The following is a 13,920-nucleotide window of genomic DNA, read 5'->3' as shown; positions in this document are numbered from 1 at the left end:
TCAGTTACAACACAAGTCTAATTTTAAAAAATGAAGATATTTATTAGAAGAAACTATAATGAAAAAAGACGAAATTAACGTTTTGTACATAGAATTATTAGGCGTCACAAATGTAACAATATATAGATCATTTTGGTCAGTGCATTCCTCATGTGTCCAATCCTGACAATTACAACATTGTACCCATTTGTCATTAGGTTTACTTATGTCATATAATTCCTTATACGTAACGCAATAATATTCTGCATCTTCTTCTTGATATTTTGATATTTTTATACTCCGACTGTCGGTGATAGAATTGTTCCCAACTGCACTTATAAACTTTAATTGGAAGTTTTCATTAATGGTACGCTTACGAATGCTCCGTAACGATCAGAATTTCTTTATGAAATACCAAATTGAAGAAACAAGAAAGAAGGAATAAAGCTAAAAGATCATTTTAACTGCAATTTTAAAGTAGTAAGAAAAGTTATTTCCTTCATTATACTGTTGTTTAATATCATGCTATCTAAGCATGATGGATGAGCCTGTTCCAAATGTCATTTTACATTATATACCTGAAACTTGTGTTAATATTTATTACGTATTTTAAGATGTTTGAAATGTTACAACCGTCATCGATCTACCCCACAATAAATAGAAAACACAAGAAGAATTTAAAAAGGAAAATAGCAAACTAACCAAGCAAAGGGAAAACAACCAAAGTCCTGACAGAGAAAAACAAAGACACTAAAATTATATGTGTAATCTGCCTAGAAGACGAAGATTGGATGCTCAATCTGCCATGAAGTTTGTGCTAACATCACAGAATGCTCAGACAGCTACATTTGTGACCATTGTAGATTACTTTGAAGCAGTTCCACATTTTATATCATCTTTTGTGCGCTGTTCTGTACTAGGTGTCACTTCTAAGAATAATATACTAAGAAACAATGTTGTTTTCAGTTTAAAATTATAGTAATGTTGCCTAAAAATAAAAAATAAATCTATCTCTTATATTTTTCTATTTATTCAAAGAATAATCTTAAGATAAAATGTCGTTTAATAAAATTTGACGTTCTTTATTCGAACTTCTTCAGTAAATCGCAAGGAACTACGTGTTCTAACTTACTCTTAGTAACAGTATCTCGGAAACTATAGCTGATACTGGCTTAGGGTTGTTAGTATGATATGTTACTAATTAATGTGTAATAATACATCGCGTTGATACGTTGAGTTAATATTTGACGCTCTGAGTCTGCACCTGCGACAATGCAACGCTCGCTATCACTCTATCCTACTCATTTTCTTCCACGCGTCCTGTTTCCTTCCTTCGTCGTGTATTTCTATTAGTCGGATTACGAATTATCGTTGAATTCATTATTATAGGTGAGCATTTTCGTTTGTGAACGTCAATTTTAGGCAATTTTTAAAGTGAAAAATTTGTTCTTTTCTTCCTAAATAAAACTTTCATTTATTTTCCATTCTAAAATTTAATTTTACTTATTATATTTATATAATTATACAGCATAAATTTTTTAATTTTACTCATGTGTTTAGTTATTTTTCAAAATAACACAGTATAATTTTTGTTATTACTTAAGGTATTACATGTCTCTTGCAGTTTATTGTTTTGAATAGCATGATATCTAAAAAATGATTCAATAGATCTTCAAATATTACATACATATTAAATAGATGTTCCTTTATTGTGTAAATTAAAAATATGTCGATATCTACAATAGTTTCTATTTAGCACGTTAAAAAGTTAATAATTATATAACTTTTAAGTTTATACAACTCTCATTTTATTACAAAATTTTTTGTAATAAAATTTTGTTCAAACCATAGCAACTGATACATACATAAATTAAAACCTGTTCAAATTCTTATTTAAGATGAATATAACAACACAAATCGTGAAAGCTATTTAAAATACCATACTGCAGACTGCATGCAATTATTTAAATAATAATAAAGATAACAGTATACAAATTTAACTGCGTTGTCTAGTCACGTAACAAATATTTTTCACTCCTACTGTCAAGTGAAATTTTGTTACTAAAAAAGTATAAACCGGCACTACTTAAGTGCAACATACCATGAATGACCATAAATTTTTGTGTGATAGTTACTACTCCACTTACATATTTTAGTTTGACTACTTCGATATGTACATATTTTTGTACTCTATTTTTATATATTAAACAAAATGATATATTCAAACTTTATCGTACAATTATATGTGAATGGGAGAAAAACGTGTGTTAGGTCGTTTGATAAGGACTTGCAAAAATAAACCAAAAATAAAGAATGCGAATAAGACTACTAGTTGTACGCATGTATAATGAATTTATAATACAAACTCAATTTTGTCAAAAACGATTTTTTAATTAAGGCCACACTCCTCTTGGTTGCACCATCAATACTGAGACACCCTGTATTTAATTTGTGTTTAAACAATTTTGAAATCACGAAACACATTAAGAAAAATATCGAACAAAAATTCTGCATCTGGAGAACTTTAAACTCGCAATAAAAATATAAAAATGGAGGTTGCAAAAATTAAGTTTCTTACAATAATTTTGCATCGAATATTTCTACTAATTTATAGGCCTCTAGAAACAATACGATTTTTATTTGAAATACTTTTTAATATCCTTTTTAATTTAAGAGTTACATAGGCATCAACAAAATTGATCTTTGAAAAAATCAATTTCTTTTTTTCATTTTCTTAAAGAATATAATTCGAAAAATATATCTGCAAAACTTTATGCCTGAACCCCTAAAAGTAACGAAATTATGGTTGTTTAAAGGACGTCATTATTAAGGGGATACAATTTTATGTGTATGGTCAGTATATGTATGACTATAGTCCGTGTTAGAATCAACCCAAAATTTTTATTTGTTATCTTTCTTTAGGTTCTCGAAATTTAAAAAAAGACATGAAATAATCATTAATCAAACTTCACAGTGTTGCCATTTTTTGAATTATCGACTTTTCCCTTTTGTTCTAGTATTAGTTATAGCCAAGTCCTACTAATTAAGGATCTTTCACGTTTTTTCATTTCAAACAAACAAAATGGCCGGAATCATGAAAACCGTGAGATAATATTTTTTTAAAAGAGACTATGTTTGAGAATATACAGTACCAGCAATTTTAACTTTCTTTCATCTAACAAATTTTAAAATATGACTGAAACATTTATAAACAAACCTTGCAAATTTGGCTCCAATATGTGTTATAGTTTATTTGCAAAAAATTCCCTAAAAAAATTTTTAAAAAACGCACTTCACACTATACTCGGTTCAACGAGAATTGGCAGAAAATAATAAACAAAAAGTTCGCGAGATCGACGCTGCAGTCGCAGATAAATGGTTGCTGAACGTGGCTGCTCAGATGCGTTTTTTAGCGACCCCTGAGAAGCGCCCTCACATGATGTAGTAAATCTAATCGAGATGATTTGATCGTAAGTTAAAAATTATATTGCAGCAAATAATACAACGTTCAGATTTGCGGGTATAAAAAATTTATTTCACGAGTCATTAGGACATGTTACAGTTAAAAACTGAAGAAAATGTGTTGAACATGATGTACAAGCTATTGAAAACACATTTTTGTCAATTGAATTACAATATTAATGCGTTAATTGAATCATTTATAATTAATTTAAATTCTGACAGTTCAAATACTGATTCAACATAAACTGGATGTAGTAATAAATAGATAAATTAAATGTAGAAATATAGTTTTCTATACCTTAATTTGTACTTTTATTTACCTCCTAACATTTTTATATAATAATATTTAATTAAGACTATCCTATTAATGTTGAGGATGAGTGCTTTTTGTTTAGAAAATTAGCTTCTTTTCTATTATGTAGGGATCTGGACATGTCGTTTTGGTCCTAGTTTGTTTGTTATGAGCGTGGATCCAATAAATTAGAAAAAAATAATTTTCTTCATAAAAAATTGTGTTACAAATCGCAAATATATTTAAAAATTTAATTTTCATTTGTTTAATAATGGGTTCAATCTCCCAGATTAGCGATTATCTCTTCACAATGTTTAGGCAAGCATTCTACCAACTTTTCTGCATATAATGTAGGTTAAGATCTCCATATCATACGATGTTTCTACTTAATGATTTGAGTGTCGAACAGCATTCTCCTTGAAATTTATATTTCATTGAACACCAAACACAACATCGCTTCAATCGCGGTCAAGATTCTTGTGTGCCCAATCGAATCGTTTTTTGGCGTGCTCTGTTGAAAACAACGGTTTGACAATTGTGCTTGTAAGCGATGTTTGATTGTCAAAATACCAATACTTATGCCTTTTCTTATTAGAAAAATTTGCCCCTTACACAAAGACAGCTTCAGATTCTTCGAAAAGAGACGGATAATCGCTTTGTTTTGCTTTTCTGTAATTGCTTTCTTTGATCCTCGATCAGGGAGGTGATTTGCCTGACTTATGCATATATTTCGCTGCACTTCTAACACTCATTTTTGGCCGTTTTGGATAACAGCACAAGAAGACTGCTTCAAATCACTCATATCGACAACGACTATACAGGGTGTTCAGCCACCCCTGGGAAAAATTGTAATGTGAGATTCTAGAGACGAAAATAGGACGAAAATCAAGAATATCCATTTGTTGATGGAGGCTTCGTTAAAAAATTATTAACGTTTAAAGTTCCCCCCGTACTGAATTTTTTTCTTGAAAATGCGCAGAATTTCAGGGATATGTCTATTTACCCAAAATAATTGTAATTGATCCTCGTAACCGAAAATAATTTTTCCAGAATGATTTCAAATTTTTTTTTTCGTCGAAAAATTTAGATACCCTACCCCTGTCGATTTTTCTTAAAAATTCATTTTTCATTTTTAATAAATTTGGTTGGAGCTGTACAGAAAAGTTGTTTCATACTTTTTTATAGGTATCCATGAACTCTAGCTTGCCCCAAAATTTCAGTGAAATATATTCACTATTGTAGGAGTTATGGCTGCTTGAAAATTGGACCACTTTTATGGGGGTTTTCTTATTTTGCGAAGTCAAGGAATAACTTTTCGAATATTTTTGGAATTTCCACATATTCTTCACCAAAATATGCGTTGTTCGCCTTTTGAAACATTAAAATCCCCTAATCCGTTCAGAAGTTATGACATTTTAAAGATACGTATGACATTTCAGAGATGCATTTCTGGCTTCATATTAGATTTTCGGCAAGGAATTTTTTTCTTGAAAGTGCGTAGGATTTCGAGGTATATCTATTCACCAAAAATGCTTATAATTGCCCCCTGTAACTAAATATAATTTTTTAAGTATGATTTGACATTTTTTAATTTCGTCTAAAAATTTAAATACCTGCTTGAATTTTTTTCTCGAATGTGGGTAGGATTTCAGGGATATGTGTATTCACAAAAAATGATTGTAATTGATCCCCGTAACCGAAAATAATTTTTCCAGAATGATTTCAAATTTTTTTTTTCGTCGAAAAATTTAGATACCCTACCTCTGTCGATTTCTCTTAAAAATTCATTTTTCATTTTTAATAAATTTGGTTGGAGCTGTACAGAAAAGTTGTTTTATACTTTTTTATAGGTATCCATGAACTCTAGCTTGCCCCAAAATTTCAGTGAAATATATTCACTATTGTAGGAGTTATGGCTGCTTGAAAATTGGACCACTTTTATGGGGGTTTTCTTATTTTACGAAGTCAAGGAATAACTTTTCGAATATTTTTGGAATTTCCACATATTCTTCACCAAAATATGCGTTGTTTGTCTTTCGAAACATTAAAATCCCCTAATCCGTTCAGAAGTTATGACATTTTAAAGATACGCATGACATTTCAGAGATGCATTTCTGGCTTCATATTAGATTTTCGGCAAGGAATTTTTTTCTTGAAAAAGCGTGGGGTTTTGGGGGTATGTATAATGACAAAAAATGATCGTACTCGATCTCTGCAACCGAAAATAATTTTTTTCGAACGATTTGAAAATTATTTTTCGTCGAAAAATTTCAGCACCTACCCGAATTTTTTTCGAACGATTTGAAAATTATTTTTCGTCGAAAAATTTCAGCACCTACCCGAATTTTTTTCTCGAAAGTGGGTAGGATTTCGGAGGTATGTATATTCACAAAAAATGATTGTAATTGATCTCCGCAACCAAACATAATTTTTTCAGAATGATTTGAAATTTTTTAATTTAATTTTTTAATAGCTTTTTATGGAAGCATTAGTCAAGAAATTGATATTCTTGATTTTCGTCTTCTTTTGGCCTCTAGAATTCCCCATTATAATTTTTCCCAGGAGTGGCCGAACACACCCTGTATATCGCATTGGCACGATTGAAATTGAAGGACTCGAGTGAACGCGTATCGAAAGAAACTGCAAGTGTTTGAACTAACACAACCTCCCTCTCATTAAATATCAAGTTTCAGAAATATCGCGTCCACGTTCTTATTAAACAGACTGTTCCTGCCGTTTCTCGTTGAACCAGATATAGAATACCCCCTTAAAATCGGAAGCTGTTATAATTCTCAAGTTGGATCAATTTATGACATGTTTCATAAAAATTGGCGTCTACAAATTTAATTCCCGGTGTCCCCTTATGAGTTAAGCAAAGCGCTTGAAATTCGCGAGTTCAATGGGAAAGTTGGAGTCTGTAAGTAGAGAGGAAGAGAAACTTCGGAAACGTCATCGAATTGCATCGTGCACGAGACACTAAAGCTCGATAAGGAATCTCGGTGGTGAAAGGGTCTCGGTAGAAATCTTTTTCGGGGGCGTTTCCACTGCAAGAGCTTACAAACCTAAGCAGAGGTTACGAGGGTTGAACCGTACAAGGGTTAAACCAGTGAAGTGGATCCGATTTACGATTCCTTACGGTTCAGTTCTTCCTTCGTGTAAGAAGCTGGGGCGCCAACGCAATCGTCTGCGTCTTTCTTCTGGATTAGAAATCAGGGTTTCGTGAGAAACCAATAAATATAAGATGGCAGATAAACTTTCAGAGTAGAAGAGAGGGAAGGTGAGCGAAACATCAACGTTGGAATTCCCAATAGTAAGTTTTCTGTAAAGCCGAGTCAGACTACTCGGTATACAATGCTTTACGATGGTACTTCTTCGAGTTACTGCCTCGCGGAGCTTTGTTTGCCTCACAAAGCTTTGATAGTCTCGCCGAAAGGCGTACGAAATACTTTTGGCAATTTTCCGACTAGAAAGAAATTTAACATGCACGACATCCCATCTGACACTACCGTACTGAATACTCGTGCTTTGATTCAAAGAAATGTTTACACTTAATAATTATAGAGTGACAGATTAATTTTAGCTTTCTTGTGATTAGGATTCTAATATAATACTTTACGTTTTCTTTGTATATAATATGACGTTTTGTATTTAGATTGCATAGTGAAAGAGTATGAGTTAATGTACACAGAATGAACACGTTTAAAATAATTTGTTGACGAATCGATTAGTAAAAAATATTCAAGAAAATATTGTTAATTGTCTATTCCTTTTTATCCTTTATAACTTTCTCTTCATATAAAAATTTAATTAAGCCATCAGGTGACCAATTATTTATTTTCTTTAAAATTGATATTCATTTTCTGTGTATTATATTGAAATATTCTTGATAATACAGGGAAAGTACTTCTTCATTTAAATAAAATTGTTTATGTTATGAAATATTTAATAATATCGAGACACCTATACAACATGTAAATCTATAAATAACAAAGAATCATAACAATCTAAGATAGACTTAGTTTCATTGAATTCGCAAAATATTTCAGACTAGTAAAATTAAATGAATTATTGTTGAATATAATATTTTATTTATTTATAATATATTATAAAATTCGAATAAATCGTAACAAAAAAATATTTTCTTCGATATTCTATAATAACAGATCTGAAAATTGATTTGTATTTATAAATAATTCGTTGACAAAACTTAAGTCTACCAAATATTATACTTTACTTTTTACAACTTTTTTTCAAATCTGAAATCTACTTTAAATACTATTGCAATATACATTCAAATGTTTCATTATTTAATTTCATTTGGAATTTAATTCAAATTCATAAAAATTTGTCAACATAAACAACTATCTAATTATGCAGAAAAATTTATGTTTCTGTATACATTCAACGAAAAATTAATCTTACTGTATGTTTATCTCACTGCTTATGTTACTAACCAGAAATCTAGATTATACTAAGTAATATGGTGAGTAGTAACTTCGAGGAGATAGTACAACGTTTAAGTACCATTAAGACTTAACAAATTGGAGTGTTAATTACAAAGTTTTAGGAAGTAATATAATGGAGAGAACCCGATATGCGATGTTTCGAAACGCTGATGATGAAAGTCGTACGTTGATTGGAGTTTACATAATATTGTAACATAAAGTTTCCCCAGTAACGTGTGCTCAAGTTAATATCAACTTATCTGAGTTATTTTATCGGGATAATAACAATCATCTACCTGTAGTGTATTGCAGAATATAGTTCTAAAATTAGTTTTATTCGCTATAAGTTTGATAATATAGCAAGAACAATTTAACGATGATAAATCCTAAATATGGAGAAACGATGTCTACGAAAAATAAATAAAAATGGTATACCTAATTTAAAAAGAAAACCTTCATTTAAAATTGTTCTTTATAGTTATCTCCGTCTCTGATATTTTCTCACGTATATTTAGATATATTTTCCATTTCTTTATTTGTTCTTTAGTGCAATTTGAATGAGAAACTTCCAGGAAATATTTAAACTTTTTAAAAATTTTCCACTCATAGCCCTATAATCACCAATAATCTCATTATGCCCCCTTAGAGGCGACATCTGAGTAGGTATAAGGGATTAACCTTCAGAGTACTGTCCCGGAGTCACTGTTGATTCGTCACTTCCCTCGAGATATGCGTTAAGTCTCGCTATTGCGACGGAAATAATTGTGTATATTGAGTAATTGACAAGGAACCTTCGCGAACGGTCCGGCTTCGATTTTGATGAAACTTCGTACACTTATAAAGCAGCCAAAAATAATCGACACGTATTTTTTTTAGCTGCGGTAACTCGAGTTTAAGGGGTGAAACCACCCCTTGAAGTTTTGGCTCGAAACGGCTATCTCGAAAACGGAAAGACATACGAAAAAATTGTTAATGGGCGAGGTTAATGGTTTCTTATGTACAATAACATGGTGTTAAAAAATTTAATAAAATACATTTTGTTTATAACAAAAAAAATTTATTAACTTAATTTTTCATTTTATTGAAATTTTCATAATGACAGAAAATGACGAGCATTTTATTCCAAATCCATTGGTATGTAACATTTTAAAATTGCCTCTTATAATTTTGCAGATTTTGATGATTTACATCTTACGCGTACATCCACTATGGTAGTAGCCGTTCTAACTTTGATTTTAATGAAGCACTGTAGACTTGCACTAAATTATACAACATAATTTTAAACTTAAATTTTAAATTTTAAACCGAAAATAATTATTACAGAACGACTTGAAATTTTTTAGTTTTGTCGAAAAATTATACACCATCTCGAATTTTTTTCTCCAAAGTGGGTAGGAATTTGAGGGTATGTCTATTCACCAAAAATGATTGTAATTAACCCCCGCAACCGAAAATAATTTTTCCAGAACGTTTTGAAATCTTTTTTTTTCGCTGAAAAACTTAGGCACCTACCCCCTTGTCGATTTTTCTTAAATATTCGTTTTTAGTTTTTACTAATTTTGTTTGACACCCTACCGAAAACTTGTCTAATACTTTTTTGTAGGTGCCCATGGGCTCTGCTTCAGAAAAAAATTTCAATGAGATATCTTTACTATTGTAGGAGTTATGGCCGTTTAAAAATTGGATCACTTTTATGGGGTTTTTCACATTTTACGGGATCAAGGAGCAACTTTTCCAATATTTTTAGAATTTCTACATATTCTCTACTAAAATACGCGTTGATTGCTTTTTTAAACATTAAAATCTTTCAATCCGTTCAGAAGTTATAACGTTTTAAAGATATGTATGATATTTCAGTGTAGCATTTCATGCCTCACATTAGATTTTCGGTAAAGAATTTTTTTCTTGAAAGTGCGTAGGATTTTGGGGTATGTCTATTCACCAAAAATGCTTGTAATTGACCCCTGTAATTACATATAATTTTTTTAGTATGATTTGACATTTTTTAATTTTATCTAAAAATTTCAGTATCTACTCCAATTTTTTTCTTGAAAGTGGATAGGATTTCAAGGGTATGTGTATCCACCATAAATGATTGTAATTGAGCCCCGCAATCAAAAATAATTTTTTCAGATTGATTTGAAATTTTTGAATTTAATTTTGTTAACTTTTTAACGAAGCCTCCATCAACAAATTAGTATTCTTGATTTCCGTCGTATTTTGGCCTCTAGAATCTCCCATTAAAATTTTTCCCACGGGTGGCCGAATACCCTGTATAGATGAAAAACCAAATGCATTCCAGAATCCTGTTGAGTACTGCTATTCTGTTGAAAATGAACCAAGATGCCATATTTGTGGTAACGTGGCAATAATTAAATGCACATGGTGTAAGAAATTTTTATGTTTCAAACATTTTTTCGACGAGTACCACTATTGTCGAAACTACATAGAGTAATTGCTATACACACTGTATGTATTTATAATTTATAAATCGCTCCACCTTTGCCACGATGTCATAGGTGGGTAATAAAAAAAATTAATCTTTTCATTGCTGTTAAGAATCTTCTCACTGTTATTGTTACTTGTTACTTGTTACTGTATAATTTAGTGCAAGCCTACGGTGCTTCATTAAAATCAAAGTTAGAACGGCAACTATCATAGTGGATGTACGCGTATGATGTAAATCATCAAAATCTGCAAAACTATAGGAGGCCATTTTTAAATGTTACATACCAATGGATTTGGAATAAAATGCTCGTCATTTTTTGTCATTATGAAAATTTCAATAAAATGAAAAATTAAGTTAATAAATTTTTGTTTGTTATAAACAAGTATTTCGTTAAATTTTTTAACACTATGTTATTCTACATAAGAAACCATTAACCTCGTCCATTAACAATTTATTTGTATGTCTTTCCCTTTTCGAGATAGCCGTTTCGAGCCAAAACTTCAAGGGGTGGTTTCACCCCTTAAACTCGAGTTACCGCAGCTAAAAAAAATACGTGTCGATTATTTTTGGCTGCTTTATAAGTGTACGAAGTTTCATCAAAATCGAAGCCGGATCGTTCGCGAAGGTTCCTTGTCAGTTACAAATGACTCCGGCACAGATTGCAAAGTCTAGTACGTGAAAGATTAATGTTTCCACCTTATCTTCGACTCATTGTTATCTTCTCTATTTTATCTATTATTTTCTACTGTTTCACCTACTATATCTTTTCTTCTATTTTTAAATTTGTATACTTTAACGTAACCAAGAGAAAATATTAGGTCATCCCATAAGTTCGTGCCGACTTTTGTACTAGAGCTTAAAGCAATATTTCAAATATAGCATGAAATTTTACGAAAATCTTGACTTTACATTAAAATGTTCGATGCTATTTTCCAGTGCGTTGGCATTTTCAAATTACTTATCCACTATAAAACCTGCAGATTGTTGTACACAATTGATCTCTACTTATTAAGTGGTTTAGGAAAGCTTCGATTTTCAGAAAAAAAATGAAACAATTATTAGATTGCAGCGAATTTTGTTTTTCCTACTGATTTATAAACTTCATTCTCATCAATTTGAAAATGTTGAAAGACACGAACTTATGGGATGGCCGAATATATCTGTTTTCGTGAAATGTCAGTGTGAGTCAGAAGTGACTCCGGCACAGGCTTCAAAGTTCAGTACTCGAAGGGTTAAAGCTACGATTTATCTGAGGCGGAAAGGTTGTCCTCTTTTTTTATCAGGACGTCGTCCAAATACTTTTTAAACCACTAATCTAATAGTTAAAATAATCGATTCGATAGATAGATGTTTTTTTGACACATACCTGCAGCGAATCGGGCCAGTCGCATTTGTGATTCGTTGTGTCGTAGATGCTACACTTGTCGATGTGATTCGTAGCCGCCCTGCCATATCGAGCGAGTGCAATGGAGATGGTCGTGCCAGGTGGACACTTGAGCGTCATCAATTCCTCGTCGCAGGCTCCGCGCTGGTAGGTCTTCAGGGTGCCTGACAACAAGGCTGTCGTTTTAATATCGTGATCGTAAAATGCAAAAGCCAATAGAGGCGAAAGAATGATTGGCAATAAATATTATTCGATCGAAGGATCAAATTGGAAAAGATGAAAATTGTTGGTAATAATAGATTTAGAACGGTTGAATGGAGACATCGAAGCAGAGAAAATCACGAAATATATTCGATGAACAGAAAAATTAATTTTCAAAGAAAAAAAAAAGTAATCGAAATTAATAAAAGAATTATTTAATCGAGGTAACGCGGAATGCGAATATCAAGAATTAACGAAACAGGATAATTGATAAAAATGGCCCGAAGCAAATGAATTGAAAAGTGGTTCACGGTTAAATGAAACGCAGAATTATTCCACAATATTATTAAATTTAAGAATTAAGAAATGTAGAAAAATTAATTAACGATATTTAAAATTATTTAATTTAACAATGGTTCAAAGAAATGCAGAAAAATTGACGGAATTGTAGGCAGCGATATCAAATGTTTACGTGCACAATGACAAACATGCGAGCATGTTAAAATGGCCCAGAAGAGTTGCAATAAACGGGATTGAAAAGAAAGGCGTATGAAAGGGAGGTCAAAAATGACGCGAATTCACAGGAACGACCGGAAGGAAGGAACCACGAGAGCGGAGGGGTCGATCGATGGCCCGTAACGGTGTCACCGCAATGGTGATCAGTACGGAGGGATTCGCGGTAATTAACGAGTGGATCAATCGAGGATCGGTCGAACGACGATGTATCGATGACACCCGCGAAAGCGGCGCCGTTTCGTTTGCACGCGGAATACACGGCAGCCGATCGAATGGTGGGTCACGTTTGCGGAATTCGGTGGCGAGTTTACACACGGAACCGCAGATGTTGCGGCGTTTCGTAGGAAAATGCGTGGAACATCAGTAAGAACAAAATGGCGAAAAGTGACGACAGCGTTACGAGATCGTTCGTAGTCCGATCGTTTCATTTATTTTATTGACATTATTCACGGTCAAGAAGGATCCAAGTTGTTGGAATAGTAGTTGAATATAGAAAGAAGAACATAGAAAAGAAGATATAATATTAACAATTTTCGTTAGAAGATATTCAGAATTATATTTGAAATGACAATGGTGGTGATAAAATGGTGGTGATAAAATGAAAAATAACAGAAAAAAGTGAAAGCCAAGATAGAAAGGGTCGGAAGACGTAATGAAGAGATGTGCGAGGATGAACGAGGGTGGTAATAATGAGACATAATAGAAATTGCGAAAAGAAATAGTGATTGAAACGCAATATGAAAATGGTTGCAACAGGAAATGGTAATTATTAGACGGACCGCGGTAGTGAAATTAATAAAGAGAACAAAGGAGGGTGGAAATAACGAAAAATAATAGCAAGTGTAATATAAATAATAAAATGAGAGAATGGGACGATGACGAAAATGAACGAAATTGCGCACCAACGTCGTTCATTGGCGAGTCCCAGTCATATTTAACGACACGATTTAATTTATTTGTTTGACATAATTCACAGAAATTGAGAAATTATAGTAATGAAATATTAAAGAAAGAAAGAGATGTAATATTAATAAATTTTACGGAAATTTATAGTTGCATTTTTAATGGTAAAAATGGTAACAGTATGAAAAAGTAATAATAGTAGAGTCCAGATACGTAAAAGCATACAGGAAGATTGTAATAGTGAGAAATAATAGCAATTGTAACAGAAATATTAATAAAGGCGTGGAAC

General features: G+C 31.9%; 1 protein-coding gene across 2 annotated transcripts in view; it reads right to left on the bottom strand.

Annotated features, from left to right (window-relative positions):
• The window catches only part of LOC143345880 (uncharacterized), a 295,421-nt gene extending 283,239 nt beyond the window's left edge, over positions 1 to 12,182 (bottom strand). The window contains exon 1 of one of the 2 annotated variants that reach the window (XM_076773446.1): positions 11,994 to 12,182. In XM_076773446.1, coding sequence (XP_076629561.1) covers positions 11,994 to 12,131 — 138 coding nt within the window. In that variant the 5' untranslated portion in view covers positions 12,132 to 12,182. The remainder of the gene's footprint in view (positions 1 to 11,993) is intronic. The other variant, XM_076773444.1, reaches the window with a different exon arrangement.
• Between the last annotated feature and the right edge of the window lie 1,738 nt (positions 12,183 to 13,920).

Source organism: Colletes latitarsis, chromosome 9, assembly GCF_051014445.1.
Source record: "Colletes latitarsis isolate SP2378_abdomen chromosome 9, iyColLati1, whole genome shotgun sequence".
NCBI classification, from domain to species: Eukaryota; Metazoa; Arthropoda; class Insecta; order Hymenoptera; family Colletidae; genus Colletes; species Colletes latitarsis.
Note: the sequence above shows the minus strand (reverse complement) of the source record. Positions and strands in the feature narration are given on the sequence as shown.